At 56.3% G+C, this 19,111-nt stretch overlaps 1 protein-coding gene across 7 annotated transcripts in view; it reads right to left on the minus strand.

Annotated features, from left to right (window-relative positions):
* The window catches only part of SLC7A1 (solute carrier family 7 member 1), a 143,208-nt gene that overhangs the window by 9,516 nt on the left and 114,581 nt on the right, over positions 1–19,111 (minus strand). For all 7 annotated transcript variants that reach the window (XM_047756339.1, XM_047756336.1, XM_047756335.1 and 4 more), the window contains 6 exons: positions 13,007–13,388; positions 11,328–11,486; positions 9,055–9,229; positions 3,491–3,612; positions 2,797–3,019; positions 2,035–2,174 (listed from right to left, as the gene is read on the minus strand). In XM_047756339.1, the coding sequence (XP_047612295.1) occupies positions 2,035–2,174; positions 2,797–3,019; positions 3,491–3,612; positions 9,055–9,229; positions 11,328–11,486; positions 13,007–13,376 (1,189 nt within the window). In that variant the 5' untranslated portion in view covers positions 13,377–13,388. The remainder of the gene's footprint in view (positions 1–2,034; positions 2,175–2,796; positions 3,020–3,490; positions 3,613–9,054; positions 9,230–11,327; positions 11,487–13,006; positions 13,389–19,111) is intronic.

Below are 19,111 nucleotides of genomic sequence, written 5' to 3' on the forward strand. Positions count from 1 at the left end.
GAGGGATGAGGAGGCTGAGGGCAAGCCCGGGGCTCCAGGAGGACTCACAGGGGCTCCTAACCCAGAAGTCGGGCATGGAGAGCAGCGTTATTCCCAAGCAAGACCAGCCCACTCACCACAACCCCACTTACAACAAAACAAGACATGTCTGCTTATTTGAAAACCCTTTGCTACTTTTATGAGAATATGCATGTCTATTTATGTGGGAAATGTGTCGAGTTTCCCATTTAAAAACAACTTGGCTGGGAGTTCCCTTCGTGGCCTAGTGGTTAACAACCCCGACTAGGATCTATAAGGATTTGGGTTCGATTCCTGGCCTCACTCAGTGGGTTAGGGATCTGGCATTGCCATGAGCTGTGGTGCAGGTTGCAGATGCAGCTCAGATCCCAAGTTGCTGTGGCTGTGGTGTAGGCCGGCAGCTACAGCTGCGATTCCACCCCTAGCCTGGGAACCTCCACATGCCGCGGGTGCAGCCCTAAAAAGCAAATAACAACTTGGCTAAAATTGGGATGTTTTCAAATCACATGCAATCAATACAAGTTGAAATATAACAACAAATCATTACTTCCCCACAGGTATTGGTTAAGCCCATGCAGACCACTGCAACTAAACCAAACGCCAACTGAGCCTGAACAAGAGAGTCAAAAAGCCATGAGGCTTTGGGGCATCAGAGGGGGGTCCCGCTGCGTGAGCCGCAGATGCCCACGCTCCCCCTCAGAGAAACGTGAGCCCGGCTTCTTTGGTGTGAGGTGACTTCAGAAAACTCAAGGCTTATCTACCCCTCCTGCCAAATGAAAAGGAGTAAAACCCTTGGATTGGCGATGCCAGTACTTTGCCATGCCTTTAAAAGTTAGAGCTTGCGCCCCTTTAATCAGTACGGGAAGGAGATTAAGGTCAAATTAAATGTAAATACTGAAAAAACACCATTTCCGGTTCCTTAATCCTTAGACATGCTGGTGATATCCTGGCATACGAGGTTCCTGAACCTGACCCCTGCCATCAGGCCCAAGAACGCAGAGTCAGTCACACGACAGAGAAAAACTAGCTTCCTTTCGGGATATAATAATCCACGGACCATGGTGCCCTTTGCCAAGGGCGCGAACACTGCCAGCGTCTCACTCCCCGAGACAGCCCAATGCCTTACCTCCGGCGACCTGATGAGCCCAAGGGGCACAACCGAGGCCAGACCAGGTACAAAGACCGGCTGTTCTACTCACACAGGGAGGAACCAGCCCTTTGGCCCCGAACCAACCAGGAACCAGAGCCAGCAGCACACTGACTAGGAGCGCAGCCCCTGCACCTCTGAGCCTCCACCTGGGGCCTGGGACACCCCTGCTCCCGGGGCCACGAAACACAATTCAAGGAGGAAACAGGAGACAAAGAGCTGTCTCCCTCCAGGGCCCCCGGGGCCTCGCTGCAATCTCTCCAGTCCATTGCTCTCCTCGGTCAGAAGGTCCTCTTGGACACGATCAGATAAGCTTCCCCCAGGAGCTCCCTGATGGCACAACGGGTTAAGGATCCAGCGTTGCCACAGCTGTGGCTTGGATTTGATCCCTGGCCTGGGAACCTACCTATGCCACGGGTGTGGCCCAAAAGAAAAAAAGGTAAGCCCCCGTCCCGGGTCTGCCACTGTTTATAAACTCAGGGCAACTGGCCTCACCAGCCACGTCCCCTGGGGAAGAGGTGGCATGTTTCATAAAACGTCGATTGTAAGAGACACTCACTTCCCAAGAGAAGTGGCGTGGGGCTTTGAAGGGACAGTGTGTATTCTGAGCTCTGCCCAACGAGATGATAATCACTGAAAAACTCAAACATTTCGAGAATTCTATCACACCCTCTGTAAACCTGGCCTCTCTGCCTTTTGTCAAAAGGGAATTAGTTACCTTATAATAAGCCACATTCCAAGGGTGGAAAACAAATGTTAAAAAGACCAGCTATAACTCCTTAGAGACCAGCACCATTCAAGGTATTTCCCCAGGAAATAACTGCTCCACCGTTAAAATACTGGCATGTGAAACGAGCTCCAGTTCTTACCGGCAATGGCGCCCGAGGCCAACGTGGCGATTATTGGTGTTTTTGTCCGGTCGTTGATCTTGGCCAAAAACTTAAACAGCAGCCCGTCTTCAGCCATGGCATAGATAACTCGAGGCATGGGGAACATGGAGCCTAAAAGGCTGGATGGGAGGAAGCGAGATGCATCTGCACAATCGCCCACCGGCAGCCAAGGCAGCACCGGGCAGCGGCCGGAGGCCTGGGCTCAGCAGCACGCCAGGAAAAGCACTCACTGCAAGTCTGTGTTAAGTGCAGGACCAGGAAAGGTCTACCGAGAACCAGCGGGGCATCAGGACGAGAAACTGTGTGTGTATCACTGAGATGATTTCTAGCTGAGTCAAAAAGACAATCAGAGCATCGCTGCTGTACTCGAGGGGGCCTCTCTGCGGTCAGCCGAGGTCCTGCACGCATTTCTGTGCGTCCAGGCCAGCAGGAGCGAGCAGGGCAAACTGTTTCTCCTCAAAAGCCACTAGCTCCCTTTTTCAAACGGGGGGCCACAGAGGGGGCCTGAGCCAGTGGCCATGGTTGGGGGGCAGACGGCCAGGCCCTTGCTGAGCAGAAGGTGCTCAAACATGGGGCTTGGGTTCTTCGCGATGAAATGTCAGGAGCACAACAGCCCTTGGGGTGGCGGACAGCAGCGACAGGGGGAGAAGCCACAGCCAGGGTCGGGGGGTGCAGCTCTGTCTCCAGGGAGGAGAGGGACGCTTGCAGCAAACCTGCACCCCCGGGAGCCCGGTTCCTCACCTGGTGGAGAGGGCGCAGAGGGAGCCCACAGCCACGGCGTACTTGGCACCATCCCAGCCCACGTGCTTGAAGGCGTCGGGCAGGGGGCTGTCCTTGTCCAGGCAGAAGTAGGGCATCATAAGCGTGAGGGCGGCCGACACCCCGAAGTAGGCGATGAAGCAGATCAGGAGCGAGGCGACGATGCCCACGGGGATGGCCTTCTGGGGGTTCTTGACCTCCTCCCCTGGAAGAAGGAGGGGTCGGGGGTATTGGCGGGAGGGGGTTGGGGCCTTCTTGGCTCGGGGGAGGGAGGGGGAGCCGTCAGTACTGAGGACCAGAGCACACGGTGCCCGGGACAGACGGCCTTCTCGGCCTTTCCACTGTGGCTCAGCAAGGACAGGCCGTCTCCTTTGGCAGAGACAATGTGGGAAGCCCAGGAAGGGCTGTTCAATCTGCCACGATGACAGCGCTGGTGGCCCCTTTTCTCCCAGGTGGGGGACGGGGAGGAGGCAGATATGCAGTCAGCTGCAGCTGCGCCGTCAGCATCCGGGCTCGAGGCCAGGGCCCAGCACGTGGGGAGGTGCCAGGGGCGGGTGAGCAGGAAGCTACACACCCACACGGTTCTCGGGAGGGAGACACACGGCCCCAGGAAGGGGGAGAGCGGCCGTGGCCAGGTGAGCCCAGGTGTGCCCAGGGGAGCCAAGGGCGGGCGTACCTGTGGTAGCGATGCAGTCAAAGCCCACGAAGGCATAGAAGCAGGTGGCTGCCCCTGACAGCACGCCAGAGAACCCGAAGGGCATGAACCCACCGACGCCTGGCTTCCCCACCTTCGTGGCACTGGAACAAAGAGCCACAGTCAAGATCACAGCACCCACTTGGGGCCCCGATGAGGGGCCACCCCAGGCAGCACCCCACCCGACAGCCACTCCTGTGGCCAGGACTCCCACCCTCAGCGACCGGTCCTGGGGAAGTTGTCACAACCACTCACACCTGGGCAGGAGGAAGCCCTGTGCATGAAGCCCTTCCCAGAAGCACCTGCTAAACACCAACTGGGGACAGGGATCGCGAGGCAGGTGCCCAGCGGGAAAGGAGAGGGACCCACACCAGAGGCCCCTCCCTAGGACCCGCAAAGAAAGAAGGGTCCTCAGGGCACAGCCCTGCCCCACGTCGGCAAGCACGGGTGTTCTCAGGGCTGCCAGCAGCTCACCGCTCAAAGCCACTGTCCTTGGGATTCACGGACTGGCTAGTGAAACAGACACATTGGACCCGGCTATGTTCTAGTGGGGGAGCCTTACACCAACTCCTAAATGATGAGCACACTTCTCAGTTTCAGAAACAGCCCCTGAAAGTCAGGGCTTGGGGATTTTCTCAAACACGGGCCTCCCTGTAGCAAGTGCAAGAAACGCATGCATGCCAGACGCAGGAAACCCACTGCCAGGCTGACACGAAGTGTGTCCATTTAAAGTATGACTAAAACACACCCACAGCCGAGTACAAAGGCGGGACGGGTAAGTCAGCCAGGCACAGGACGCAGGGCAGGTCTGCGTCCTCCCGCCCCCAACTGCCCACAGGCAGACCCGCACCCCCCAGGTCTGCCCATCACTAGGCGTGCAGAACACTCCGGAGAGCTGACCGCTATTGTGAAAAGTGGCTGAAGCTTAAAACAAAACACTTGACAGGCAGCCAGCGTGGGAAGGGGGGGATGGGAAGACCAAAGGGGGCGGGGTCCCCAGGGGGCTCCCAGCAGACCCTTTCAGCACCCGAACACAAATGGAAGGACACGGGTCTATGCCCAGGGCCCCTGTCGCTGCCAGCCGGACGGACAGACGGACAGGTACGGAAGGGCTGCAGATGCCCCCGGCATCAAGGGCTGGGAACAGCCGTGGGTCAGAGCGTGAACCCCAGGGTCTGCTTTAAACCAACTCCACGCAGAAGCACCTGGATAGGTTCTGGGAACCCCATTTTCAGGGAGGACAAAGGGGTGGTCCAGCACACTCATTAAACCCCAGGGAGAGACGGGACTGGGGAGAGGACGAGGGCTGGACGCGCCCCCATCACGCGGACAGAGACACAGGACAGACAAGCGCGGGGCCAGGGAGCCGGGGAGGGCAGAGGGCGAGGAGGCAGAAGGCGGCCTCTGGGCTCCTCAGCGCAGGGACGGGGAGGAGTCAGACAGCGGCGGAGCAGAAGGACGGCGAGGGACAGGGAAGGGTGTCCCTCTGCTCTCCATGAACTGCGAGCCAGCTCTGCCGCTGGGTCCCCTCGAAACCACCGCTAGGCTCAGGGGCTGGGACTTCAGGCACCTGTGACAAAGGCCGAGCTCCTGACACGAGCAGGTCTGCAGAATTCGCAGGTGCATGACCAGGCGTGGTGAGCAAGTGGCTGTGCGACGCTACTTTTTATGTAAGGAGAGGGAAACCCCATACACAGTTCACATGCACTATTCAAAATAAACATAAAGACACACCCGCAACGGCCTGCGCTTCAACAAAAGCTGAAGCGCACACACAAAACTAACAAAACCAATTACCCACGGGGCGGGAGGACGAGGTAGAGGCAGGAGCGGGAACAGCTTCTCAGTGTAAACTGGTTTATGACACTGTGATGGAAACTACGGTAATACAGTCTCTACTCCAAAACTTAAGCTCAAATTTTAAGGAAAGTCGGGCGGTTCCTAAACCCGGGAGCAGCGTCTCGCTACAAAACCACTGCAAAGTCCACTCTACATAGCCTCTCACCAAAACACTGAGAGAGATTTTTTAAAGGCTCTTCATATAAATCAACTAAAAAGCCATTATCCGCACGTGGTGGTCATAAGCACTGGCCATCTGGCATCTTATACATGAAGAAATGAGGATGCATGTTCAGAGAAGCAGCCAGGCCACTGCCTGGCAAATGTCACCTGGAGCCCGAGCAGGCTGAGCCCAGACCTCAGGTCAGGGTCTGGCCCCTGTGTCTGGGTGACCAGCCCTTCTGTACACCAGTCACCCAGTTACTCAGAAGTAAGGAAAAAGAATCACTGTTCACAACAGCCGAGACATGGAAACAACCTCGATGTCCACTGACAGAGGTGTGGGTAATGAAGATGTGGTACATATACACAATGGAATACTACTCAGCCATAAAAAAGCATGAAATAATGCCATCTGCAGCAACATGGATGGAGCTAAAGATTCTCATACGAAGTGAAATGAGTCAGAAAGAGAAAGACAAATACCAGATATCTCTTATATGTGGAATCTAAAATACGGCACAAATGAACCTATCTACAGAAGAGAAACAGACCCACAGACACAGAGAACAGAACTGTGACTGCCAAGGGGGAGGGGAGATACGGGAGGGATGGATGGAGAGTTTGGAGTCAGCAAAGGCAAACTCTTATTTACAGGATGGCTAAGCGACACGGTCCTACTGTACAGAGAACAGGGAGTTATACTCAGTAACCTGTGACAAACCACAATGGAAAAGAATATGAAAATGAATGTGTGTGTGTGTGTGTGTAACATGACTAATTACCTTGCTGCACAGCAGGAACGAACACAACACTGTAAATCGAATATACTTCAATAAAGTAAACTGCACCCCAATACTGGGGGCGCTCGGGTCTACCTCCCACCCTCTGCCCTGGCACAAACTGTGCGTGCTGTCCCTGAAAGCCACTCTTCCTTCTCCTCACTGGAAAGGAACTCTAATTACTTCAACCAGGCACGGGACCCCTGAGAATAGAGAAAAGGGCCCTCGGACGGGGCCTCAGGGTAAAACCACGGACGTGAGCAGACGTGGCGAAAGCACCTCCCAAGACGGGTGGGGTGAAGCCAGCGGCGGGTGTTCTTCTGCTCTTCCGTTTCCTTCCTGCTGGCGGAGTGGCCGTCTCGGACCCCGAGGAAGTGGCCGGCCGAGGCGACCTCCCGCAGGGCCGACTTGAGAGGAGCAGGGCTGCGCTCGTGGGGCCGGGGTTACTTCTGCGGGTCCGTTCTGACCGACGGCACCCGACGGCTTTCCCAGGGGGTCTCTGTGCGGGGCTGAGGCTGTCCCGTTCCACCAGCTGCCCGTCCCCAGGACACTGGCTGGGACGGCCAGGGCAGCACAAGGCCGAGGCAGACGCCAGCGGCCCCTCTCCCAGGCCGGGCTCGTGGGGTGGGGGCTCTGCCGGCGCCACCGCCACGGAACGAGCACCAGGGGTCACAGCCTCGGGCGGTCCGGGCGCCTCCTCGCCCCCGGGAGCTTTGGTTGGGACACGCTCTCCTCCTTCAGGAAGACAAGCAATTTCCTGCGACACCACGTGGCTGCTGTCAGAAACACAAACCTATGGCTGGGGGACTAAAAGGAAGAAAGATGCTTCCAGGTTCTGATAACACCAAAGAGCAGCGCTCCGCTTCTTAGACCTGTCGACCCCGCGCCCTGCAGGGCAGCGGGCCTAGGGCGGCAGCAGACTTAACTCAAGGGGCCCCACCTGCGACCAAGAGGCCGGACTAGAGGCCAGAGGTTCATCACGGATGGGTCACACAGAGTGACCACGGCCAAGGACAGTCACCACCACAAGCTGACATGAACAACCTCCTTCAAAAGCAATCAAACTCAGTCTCCATCGACAGCCAGAAAACAAGAGGTGCCGCTTCGCTGAACCCTTGATCTGCAAGAGTTTTCAGAGTCCCCTATGTCACTCCCAAGCATTTTGTTTTTTTGTTTGTTTTCTTTCCAGAGTTATGGCATATGGAGGTTCCCAGGCTGGGGGTTAAATAAGAGCTACAGCTGCTGGCCTACACCACAGCCATGGCAACACCAGATCTGAGCCGCATCTGAAACCTACACCACAGCTCATGGCAATGCCAGATCCTTAATCCACTGAGTGAGGCCAGGGATTGAACCCGCAACCTCATGGTTCCTAGTTGGGTTCATTAACCACTGCGCCATAAAGGGAACGCTCCCCCCACTCCCCGCCACAGCCAGCACCTTTCAAATTGGCCTTACTCCTCTCTGAATTCATGGGCACCAATAAATTTGGCAGAATTTGCCTCAGGAATGCGTGGGAATGATACTAAAAAATAGAAGCCTCATTTCTCATAATTGAGTTTTGTCCCCAGAAGGAAGGCTCTTTTATTTGCACTGTGAACCACATAATATGAGAGTTAACGCTTGAGTGTCCTGTCTGCCTTCCAGTGTGAACCAGGTACACACCAGGCCCACCCACAGATCGGGCCACTGGAGGACGAGTGACCGCTCGAGCCCAGCGTGGGATCCGCGCCTCCCCTGCAGCGAGAGGTGGCCGCCTCCAGGACCCTGGTCAGTGGCGTGTGGGCGGAAGGGACGTGTGTCTTCCGGATCCGAGCACGCAGTCCTCATCCTCTGTCCCTTTCTGGGCGAGCTGGGTCCTGCCTGAGCCCACAGCCCGGCTCCTACCAGGCAGGTGAGGACAGCGCCACAGGGGACAACAGAAAAGCCACATGCACCATCTGGGTGCCTGACGTCATTTTAAAGCCACTGCATTTGAGAAGGGGGGCTCTTCATCAGAGCAGCTTCACCTTTAGCCATAACTACAGCAGAACTGTAGACAAAACCACAATCCCCCTTCTCCATCCTAGGACCTAAACTGCACCTGAGAAATCTGACAAAAAAGAGCAACAAGACACCGTACAAGCGTTTGGCTCATCCCGGATAAGATGAGCTCGTCAGGAAGGCAGCACACCGTGGCCTGAACAGCCAGCCACCTGCCTCCAGCCCTGGTGTCCTGAGCCACAGACACAGAAGGGGTGGCGCCGTGATATCTCAGGGCTGACACAGCCCAAGTTCAGTGTGAGAGAGACTGTTATTATCACATGTTGATTCTTGATAAAAGCCTGTATTCAAAGTTCCATGTATTTCTTCTTTGTTCTAGGTTATTAAATAGGAAGGCATTTCAAAAGAAAGTGGTATCACCTTAGCACTGCAGAGAAAAGCTTTTCTGAAAACAAAATTCAGAGGTTGACCATGAACCAGGGTAGGAGGGAAAAGGGTGACTGAGTCTGACAACGGTGCCCAAGTATGTACGATCGGGAGCTGGAAGAGAGACACTCGTCCCCAGCATCGTCCTTTGTCCCACAGCATCCAGCCAAGGACAAGGCCACGAAACTTAAAAGAAATTTCAGACAAATTAAAATACCCTCAGCTACTTGAACGCAAAAAATAAATCAATAGTAACAAAATAGTCTAACTCAAAATTACATCTTTTGGAAAAGACCCGTATTGCAGCCAATGACAGCCCAACCCCAGGAGCGGTCCCGCATCCGCAGCCACACTCACTTGTTCAGGCAGAGATGACCGGAGGTGTTCCGGAAGTCCTCCTCCGTGAGCTGCCAGTTTTTGATGGATCCTTTCACAAATCCTGACACCATTATGAAGCCCAGGACCAGAACGTTGATACACGTGAATATTTTGTTGACCATGGCTGACTCTTTCACGCCCAGAGTTAAAAGTCCTGCAGAAGCACACAAGCAGAAGCTCTGTCTCAGGGTTAACCTCGTACCAGCCCAGCCCCTGGCACAGGGATGGGGATGAGAGGGAGACCAGTAAAGAACCCAAGCAGCGTCGAACCTCGAGAGAGGGGGCGGCTGGAGGGATCCCCATTCTAGAGGCAGAAGCAGGATAACCCAAGTCCCGGGGTGCTGAACAGAGCCATCAAGGTTGGCCTTCCACGTGCCCCCTGGCACTGAGACGCTAACCTGTTGGAGACCACTGAAACTGCCGACCAAAGCAGTAAACAAACTCAGTGCATGTGCAAAAGCACAGCCACCGAGAGAGCTTTATCATTACCTGCACCTGATTTTGCTCACGAACCTACGTCACCTTCCCTGATAAAAGGCATGTGGGCTAAAGCCTGGGCGCCTTGGTTCTGCGGAACGGAGGGCCTCCTGGTCCCCCACTTTCTAGATGCGAAAGAGTCTTGTGTGTTTTATTATGCCGCGTGGTCCCTCTTCCAGGATCTCCCACTGCCCTGGGCGCTGGATGCAGCACCAACCCAGGGGCACCAAAGGACAGCAGAGATGGGACATCTGAGTGAAACCACCTGGGGAGCAGGGTTTCGCTGCCCCAGGGGACGGGCACGGTCTCCCGGGAGACGGGAGGTCTTCAGATGAGGAGCTGTTGAGAGGCAGCGCGGGGAGTCACAGTGTTAGCGATGATGCCATCGGGACGTGGAACCCTGACCACGCAGGGTCCTCCTTGACTCAGTGCATGTACAACAGTGGCTAAGAGAGACCAGTTCCAGCTTGTAAACGCAGGTTAAAAATACCAAGTCATAAAAACACATAGGACAGACGTGTGGTTGCTGAGGGCGGGCGGGAGACAGACGGGGAGGGAAGGATTGGGAGTTAGGGGTTAGCAGATGCAAACCACCACGCACAGGACAGAGAAACAAGGTCCTACTGTACAGCACAGGGATCTAGATTCAACAGGCTGTGATGAAACACATGAAAAGAAGACATACACATGAGCCACACGACAACGCTTTCCAGCAGGACACCTCGGGGACCCCAAGGCATACTCCGCTGATAGACCCTCGGCTGCGAGAGAAAACAGGCAGGGCAGGAGCCCAGGGACCGTGGCCCCCTCTGTGATCTGAGACACCGGCCCGGCCACGTACATCTCTTCCATGTTTGGAAATAGAAGATGTTTACGTGACAGGCATTGGAAGAGAACTGAGCAGTGGACCACGGGGACACGTCGCCCCCCTTCTCTACTTGATTGTTCTTCGCATCCCTCCCGCGCGTTTAGGAAAATCTCACGGGTCCAAGCTTAATTTCGGATACACGCTCCTGCCAGCTAGGCCAGGAGCACTGCCGACACAGGCCGGGGCAGAGGGCTTTTCAGTTGCGTGGTGTGTACAACACGGCACGTTGCTTCAGAACCCCGTCCAAGATTTTCTAACCTCAAAGGGGACTCGATCTGCATTTCAGCGGCACGTTTGTTTATATCAACAAACCTGCATCCCCCAGCATCTGAGACTTCAAAAAACGTCACTAGGAAGACGCTTCCATCAGCTGTGTTCCAGCCATGACTGCAATTATGAAATTCTCTCCAGCAACTTTGCGGTGAAACTTATTTAACTTAAAGGGTGTTTTGCCGGCTGCTGTGTGTAAAATCACCCGAGACACCGCCAGCACCGAGGCACGGTCCCCATGCCAGACAGCGCTCACGCCTCCACCCAGCCCTGGCTAGCAGCGCCAGCTTCTCTCTCCACATGGTCATCTGCCACGTGAACACAGTCTCAATTCCTGGGTCACTTGTACAAAAAGCCTTCAGCACCAACAAATCCTCACTCCACGCTTAGCAAACACCTGAGGTTCTCTTGTAATCAAACGACAGACAACTCAGCAGCTATTCAATAAGCCGATCCTCTGTGAGCCTCCTAGAAGCCATTTCGACAGAAAAGCTGTCAGCATTAATTACAAAAAGGAAAAGAAGAAAGCGGGAGGGGGGGTGGATGGGAGAAAGAAAAGGAAGAGGCCGCCTTGGTGGCAGCCTGCCCTGGACCGCGACAGCTCTCTGCGACCCAGCGCCTCTCAGCGCGGCTTTACCTGTTAGGATGAGAATTATGATCACGGCAAAGATGTCTGGGTTTTCGGCCAGCACCCCGGGCGCATGCAGGGCCATGTGGGCCCGGGAGAACTCCCCGATGGGCTTGCCGAGCAGCTCGTCAAACGTCGCACTCCAGGCTCTGGCGACGCTGGATGTACCTGCGGAGAGACCCACACCGTCAGACGAGACTCAAGGGCAACAGTTGGCAGCTCTGGTCCTCAGGCACCAGGCGGGGACCACGGCCGGGGCACGGGACCCGGGACGGGCTAGCTCAGACGTGAGGGGCAGTGTGTCTGCAGAATCGGGACGCAGGGCTCAGGAGGAAACAGGTTGGCCATCACCACCCAGACTCACATGTACACCGCGTGTTTCAAACGTAGGTACAATTGAACGGTAATAAATTTTAGCGCACTGTAACCCTTACCACCCAGAGGTACCGTGGCAGTACCGGGTCCTACCCATTTGGATCCATTACAGAAAGAGACCCTGGGGCAAACCACGCGTGGGCTGCAGGACCCGCTCCGGGCCACCGGCAGCCCCAGGGGCCACATTCCTCAGGAGGCCCCTGCTCCCAGATGCTCCAGGCGGCCGAGCAGGCAGGGCCTGGCCGCCTGGAGGAGGGAACCCCCGGAGATGGGCTCAGGCTGGTCCCCACCCCCACAGCACAGCCGGGGCTCACCCTCCGCAGGCGTCAGGCACCCACTCTGGCCACAGGCCAGCAGGCTCTGAACTTGGGGACAGAAACAGACGCCCCACCCAGCACCTCGCATACCAACAGCAACTGACTGCCCCCCCCACCTGAAAAACGTAACTGCTTTTCCAGCAGTTTCTCAGGAAACGTCACTAAAGTTCCAGTATCCACAGAACCCATCTTTCTTTCTTCTCCAAGGGGGCTTGCTTCACACTCGATTTCAGCACTTGTTCTCATGCCAAGTATTTTCCCAAAAACTCAGAACTGTAACCACATTGCTTTATCTGAATTGGCCAGTCTATTAGAGGAATTCTGTCCAGTCAGGCCACGACCCAGTGAAGAAAAAAGGTTACTACCTGCCCCTCCCCGGGCCAGCTCGCTGCCAAGAGGCCTCCCTGCTGGGTGACAGGGTGCCCCGCCCTTCCTTCCGGCTTAGCCACCCCCATCTCTGAATCAGCACGGCCTAAAAAAAAACACATCTGGGAGTTCCTGTTGTGGCTCAGTAGTAATGAACCCAACCAGGATCCATGAGGACACAGGTTCAATCCCTGGCCTCACTCAGTGGGTTAGGGATCCAGCATTGCCATGAGCTGTGGTATAGGCCTTGGCGTTGCTGAGGCTGTGGGTGTAGGCCAGAGGTTACAGCTCTGACTCCACCCCAGCCCAGGAACCTCCATATGCCAAAAACCAAAAACCAAAAACCAAAACAAAACTACACTGGCCTCCTCGTTGTTCTGACTCGTCCCCACTGAGGTCTGATGTACCTGGTCACTCATGCAAGGGCTGCGCTGCGCTGCCCGCAGGCCGCCTCTCCGCCTTCCACGAAAGGAAAAGGGAAAGGTGGAACAGTCAGGCAAGGCACCAGGTGCCCGGAGGAGCTGGACCCAGCCCGCCAGGGGAGCCCGGGGGGGCGCGGCCCAGGGTCTGCGGGAGGGAACAACAGAAGGGACAGAAGGGCAGGGTGGGCCCAGGCCCCCCTGGCCTTACCGATGATGTAGGAGAGGATGAGGTTCCAGCCGGTGATGAAGGCCCAGAGCTCGCCCACGGTGACGTAGCTGTAGAGGTAGGCCGAGCCCGTCTTGGGGACCCGCGCGCCGAACTCGCCGTAGCAGAGGCCGGCCAGCACCGAGGCCAGCGCGGCGATGAGGAAGGAGAGGACGATGGCGGGGCCCGCGTCCTCCCGCGCCACCGCTCCGGCCAGGACGTAGACGCCGGCCCCCAGCGTGCTGCCCACCCCCAGCGCCACCAGGTCGAACGTGTTGAGGCAGCGGGACAGACGGCTCTGCTCGTGGCTGCAGTCCACCACCTTCCGCCGCAGCATCTGCTGCCCGACGCCGGCCAGCATCTTGCACCCCATTGCGGTTCAGACCTGCCGAGGAAGGGAACAAAGGCGTCTGTGGCACCACGGCCCCGGCTGGCGGCCCCCAAGCCCTCTTGTGGCAGCACGGACAGCGAGGGGGTCCCGCGCGCTCCCTCACTAAAGCCTTCTGTCTCAGACGTCCGCCGTCCGGCGTCCGCAGACCAGCGCCCGCTCCCTGGTTGCAGGAGGAACACCGGGAGGCCGACACACTGGTCTCTGAGCTTCCTCCACACTGATTGTGGTTCTTAACCGAGCGCCTCCCACGGGCAGAAATCCCACGAGAAGCACAAATGAAGGACATGGTGCCTGCCTGCAGCCGTCACACCCGACTCAGCAGCAAAAGCAAGGTGCCAGTCCAAGCGTGCTGCTGCGGGAGGCAAACGACCACAGGGTGTAGTTATTAAAACCCAGAGGCTTGCACGGCAATGACAATGCTTTGTGGGCCTTCCCAGGACTGTCCGAAGGCCAAGCTGTTTCTGCTTCAACAGCGTCAGGTCCAGAGCAGAGAAGTTCAGGTCATCACAAGTTAGGGCTCTTTGTAACTGTGGCTACTCCAGGAAGTGCTTTTCCTCTGGACCAAAGCGTCGGTCCCAAGTGCCACATGGGATACACTCCTGATTTCGTACTGCGTGCACATAAGGCTCTCCTCACCCAATGAGGCCCCGCGATGCTGCCCACATGGTCACCAGCATCTTATTTTCTAAAAATCTAAAACTGTTCGAAAATCGTTTTCAAAAACCAGCATGTGCAGGAGTTCCTGCTGTGACACAGTGGGTTAAGGATCAGGCTGCAGCGGCTTGGTTTGCTGTGGAGGTGTGGGTTTGATCTCCAGCCTGGCACAGTGGGTTAAGGATCTGGCACTGCCCTAGCTGTGGTGTAGATTGAAGCTGCAGCTCACATTCAGTCCCTGGCACTGGAACTTTCATATGCTCTAGATGTAGCCATAACAAACAAACAAACAAACAAAGGAGTTCCTGGTGTGGTGCAATGGGATCAGAGGCGTCCTGGGACACAGATTCGATTCCCAGCCCATCACAGTGGGTTAAGGATCTGGCATTGCTGCAGCTGTGGCTTAGGCTGCAACTGTGGCTTGGATCTGATCCCTGGCCTGGGAAACTCCATATGCCGTGGGGTGGCCAAAAAAGAAAACAAACAAACGAAGAAGCAGCAGGTGCAGAGAAGAGCTATCGTCATGACTTTTAGCTACTCAAAATTCGTCTTTATGATCACTTGCTATTTATTAACCTAACTTTGCTGCAATTAATCGCTGAAAAGCAAAACAACCTGAATGGAGATGGCAGATCCAGCGAAGTCCACACCCGGCCACCCGCCCACACCCCTGGGGTCTGGCCCCCCCTGCTGGCCTCAGGCCAGCCCCCCGACCCCTGGGGTCATGCTACTGGCTGGCTCCAGGCTCAGAGGAACGGGCCAGTCCCCTTTGTAATTTATCTGACAGACCAAGGGGAGAGACAAAAAAAAGTTTCTCAAGATTCCAAGTTTATAAAACTCATCCAATCCGACCCCCTTCTTGCAGAGATGAGGAGAAATCACTCAGAGCCACGTGTCAAAGGGGTGATGCGTGGGGAAGGTGCCGAGCCGGCTCCTCGCTGGGCTTTGGCGTCACCGGAGGGGAGGAAATGAGAGCAGCGCATTGACTGGGGAGGGGAGTGGGGAGGAAACGAGGGAAGATGAACAGCCGCGGAGCCGGAAAATCACAGACACAGGGTTTGATAAGGGCCAAGAGGGCAGGTGTCAGAACAGGAGATGGGCACAGGCGGCCGTGGTTCCCGGTGTGTTTGCGGCCACCTGCTGGCTGGTCCCCGAAGGCTCTGTCAGGGGCGGACCCCGGGGGTCCCAGCCAGGACAGCGGCGCTGCGAGTCCCCTGGGACTGCCTCTTCCTTTCCTCCTCCAGGATGCGCCTGGATTCACTCACGTCCGAGGGCAAATCCCAAAAAAGCCGTGAGTACACCACTGCCTGGACATCAAGTTCAAAGGGAAGATGCACCATTTCCACAGACCCCTTAGCCGAAAGGGCAGGCTGTGCTAGGGGGCTGCAAAAACGCAGTAAATAACTTCTCAGCATCAGTTTGGGGGGCACTTAAAGGGGAGCGGCTGTGGAAGCGCCCTACAACTTGCCTTGTTTTCAGTGTGGTTAATTAGTTATGCGACTGACGTTTGGAGACAGTGCCCGCCTGCTCCCAGCCGCCTGGATGGCGATCCCAGTTAATGACAGACTCTCGCCAAAACGACAAAAGCCAAGTGCAAAACAAAGGCAAGGCAACGACCTCATGTTCTTTCCTCAGCTTCAGAGTCAAGTAACCCCGGGGCCCAGGAAGGCAGCTGGCGGGGCCGCTGGTCTTCCCCTGGAGACCAGACACACTGGCCCCGGCTCTCTGGAAGGGCTGGGCCACACTGCTGTGCGGAGCAGAAGCTAGAGCTGCCAGAGTGGCCACACTGGGATGCTTGGCAAAGGGGACACTGGAGCCTGGGACACTGTGCTGAGAGCCCGGTGACCTCGCATTAGGCTGTGGAGCTGCAGTCAGGGTGCTGCATGGTGGAGACCCTCCCCGGGAGCCGCTTACTCACCCTGGGGGCCTCAGCACAGCTCCGGGATAAAGGGGTACAGAGCAGCCCAGCCGCTCAGGAACTGTTCTGCCCTCCCCTGCCCCAGAGCCAGAGGGCAGTCCTCCGCGTGGCAGCAGACGGCGGGCACAGGAGGGGCCGCTATTCCCCTGGGTTACTCTGTGAGTGCACCCCACTGCCTGGGAAAATACTCCTGCCGTCTGGGGAAGGTCCTCCCTGCCGTCTGGGGACAGGGAGACAGCCTTTCCCACCTCCTCGGGGAGACGCTGAGGTGCTACTTGCTACCCGCCCAGAGCAGGAGACAATGAGGGGCTCCCAGCCCGGGTCCCTCCTGTCTCCATGGAGGAAAAACCTGTGCTCTGCGGGCGGCATCACCTGCCACGATTGTGTTCACGTTCTGCCAAGGCTCCCATTCATGCGCGGCGTCCTAAGCTGCTCATCCCACCAACAGGAAGACCCAACCCACTTCTCCATGTAAAAGCAGCCTCACCAGTCCAAGCCCAGCAACGTCAGGTTCATGCAGACTTCCTGCTGTCAAGGTTGAGGCAGTAAGTCCACAGAATGCTTGAAAAGCCCTTTCTGGAAACGAGGTTACCTTTCTTGCGGGGGGGCAATCTGTGTAAGAGTCAACGCCTACACTTTCATTTGAGGTTTTCACAGAAATCTTGTAACAGGGAGCGCCTCAGATCTTACTTCCGACTCGTGTATTATTGAAGAGCACTTGCCCTAAGGGTGGCATCCTCTTGGCAAAGCAGAGACACTCTACCCCTTTCTCATAGAAGTTCCAATGCCAGGTCTCACTCTAGTGAGCACTAGGCAGCCCAGGAGCAGGATGCTGATGGGTGAAGACGGCGGGTGCTGTGTTTTAAAGGTGTCTGATGAGGGTGGCAGGTATAAATTGCACGATTTTTTTTTTTCACTCTCAAATTTAGTGACAGTCCCATTGCTGAAAACAGTCCAGCTTGAGGGAGAAGAGGCCAGACGCTGGCTCTAACGGACACGAGGTTCACACACGCCATCCTTTGGAGAAAAGCTTAATATGGACCCTTTCTCGTCCACACCTTCGCTTCTCCTTTCAGGGGTCTTTACAACGTCCCGCCTAGAGCAGGAGCTGCCACTCCCCGCAGAGACCCTGTGGTCCACACATGTCCCGGGCCGAGGAACGGAGGTCTTTGCCGGGGGCCGGCCTGGGGGATGCGCTGGCCGGGGGCCTACCCAGGCCGCTAAATCACTCGGCTGCCCTCCAGCTGTGGCGGGCTGCCCCTGGGGCTCTCGAGCGCCCCACCTTTAATGAGGAAGGAGCCGAGGACTCATGATGTAGTGCTCTCAACCAGACATGGTGCAAGAGGCCCCAAAACCGAGCATCGGGGATGTGGGCCACCGTGGGGGAGGGGCTGGCCGCAAGGAACAAGATCCGTGTGGCAGGAAGTTGCCCTCAAAGCCGGATCCACTTCCTCCCAGACGTCAGGAGGCCCAGCTGCAAGAACCTAAAATTCAGCAAAACCACCATGTAGATGGGACCGGCTGCCTCGGACGAAGACCCAAGAAGGAGGTAAGAAAACAAGAGATCTGAAGCACTCGGACTTACGGGGTGGGAGGTGGGGGCAGAACAGGAGGAAGGGTTTGCAGTGGGGACGGACCAGCTCACCCCCTGGTGCCTCACCCGGCTGTGGGGCCCGTCCGCCTGCAGTGAGATGCGACTTCAGTTCTACACTTGCCTGACCCCAAGCTGCGGGACACACCGGGATATACCTGAACTCCTCCCAAAGTCACGGCTCCCGTGATATGATGCCCTGTGCCAATCCGGGCAGTTTAAGGAGAAGCATGATCCCAGTCCTGGCCCAGGAGGCAGAGGGTCGGGCCAGGCAGCAGGGGACAGGGCTCCTGAGGAGGGGGGCGGGGCCTAACTGTTCGGCTTCAGGACCACCCCTCCCTGCGGAAGAAAGGACCAGCTCATCCAGCCACACAGGGGCCTGAAGCTTGCAAGGTGCCCAGGCACATCCCTGCGTCCACTCGGAAGCCTCAGTTATAAAGACACTTCATGCTTCAATGAAATCCACAACCAACAGGAAACGCGGCACTCACCTGCTCCAGGGGCACAGGGTCTGCCGTGAAGGCTGGCCCTCACAGTGCCCTAAAGCCGAGCCCCAGGATCCCTGCCCCTGTGGCCAGCCTTTCCCATCCATTCACCAGAGCCGATTGCAGGAAGCGGCCAAACCTTTGAGGCCTGTAACAGCGGGTGTAGCCCATGCTGTGCTGTAAACTCTGAGTCTGTAGGAAAATTGCCGACCTGCATCTCAGTCCTGACCCAGGCCCGCCAGAGGAGGCGGCCCAGGAGGCACCCTGGGGTCCACCTCAGACACACGCCCAGCCAGCAGGGCAGCTTCCAGAGCTGATGACGCAGCACCAGCTCAGGGCCCAGAGCAAGGCCACCCAGCTGCAAACCAGCTGCCAAAATGGGAGGCAGATAGCGAAGTGTTTTCCATAGTTTTAGTATCATGGGAAAACACTAAGCATATAAAAATGACATCATATAATCCCAATGAGGATTACGTGTGTGGGGGTGTAACTACCAAATACTAACTGAGATTAGTTTTCAGATCATGCAGTGATTTCTTCTCTGCTATATTCACCATGCTATCCACAATGAAATGTGCTACTCCTTACAGCAGAAAACAACTGTGGGAGTTCCCATCGTAGCTCGGCGGAAACAAATCCGATTTGGAACCATGAGGTTGCAGGTTCGATCCCTGGCCTCGTTCAGCAGGTTAAGGATCTGGCGTTGCTGTGAGCTGTGGTGTAGGTCACTGACACAGCTCGGATCCTGCGTTGCTATGGCTGTGGTGTAGGCCGGCAGTTGCAGCTCCGATTTGACCCCTAGCCTGGGAACCTCCATATGCTGCAGGTGGGGCCCTAAAAAGCAAAAAAGAAAGAAAAAGAAAGAAAGGAAGGAAGGAAGGAAGGAAACAACTGTGACAACTAATAACTAACAACCATTTTGGGGCACCAGCCAAATGAGGTCCTTCACATACCTTATTTTATTTCATTTTCACACCGCTGCTCTAGCAGGCAATACTTCGCATTCTATAAACAAAGGGACCCGGGCTGACCCAGTCATTCTCAACCCGAACCCCATGTCAGAATCGTG

This window comes from Phacochoerus africanus, chromosome 13 (assembly GCF_016906955.1).
Source record: "Phacochoerus africanus isolate WHEZ1 chromosome 13, ROS_Pafr_v1, whole genome shotgun sequence".
Lineage (NCBI taxonomy): Eukaryota > Metazoa > Chordata > Mammalia > Artiodactyla > Suidae > Phacochoerus > Phacochoerus africanus.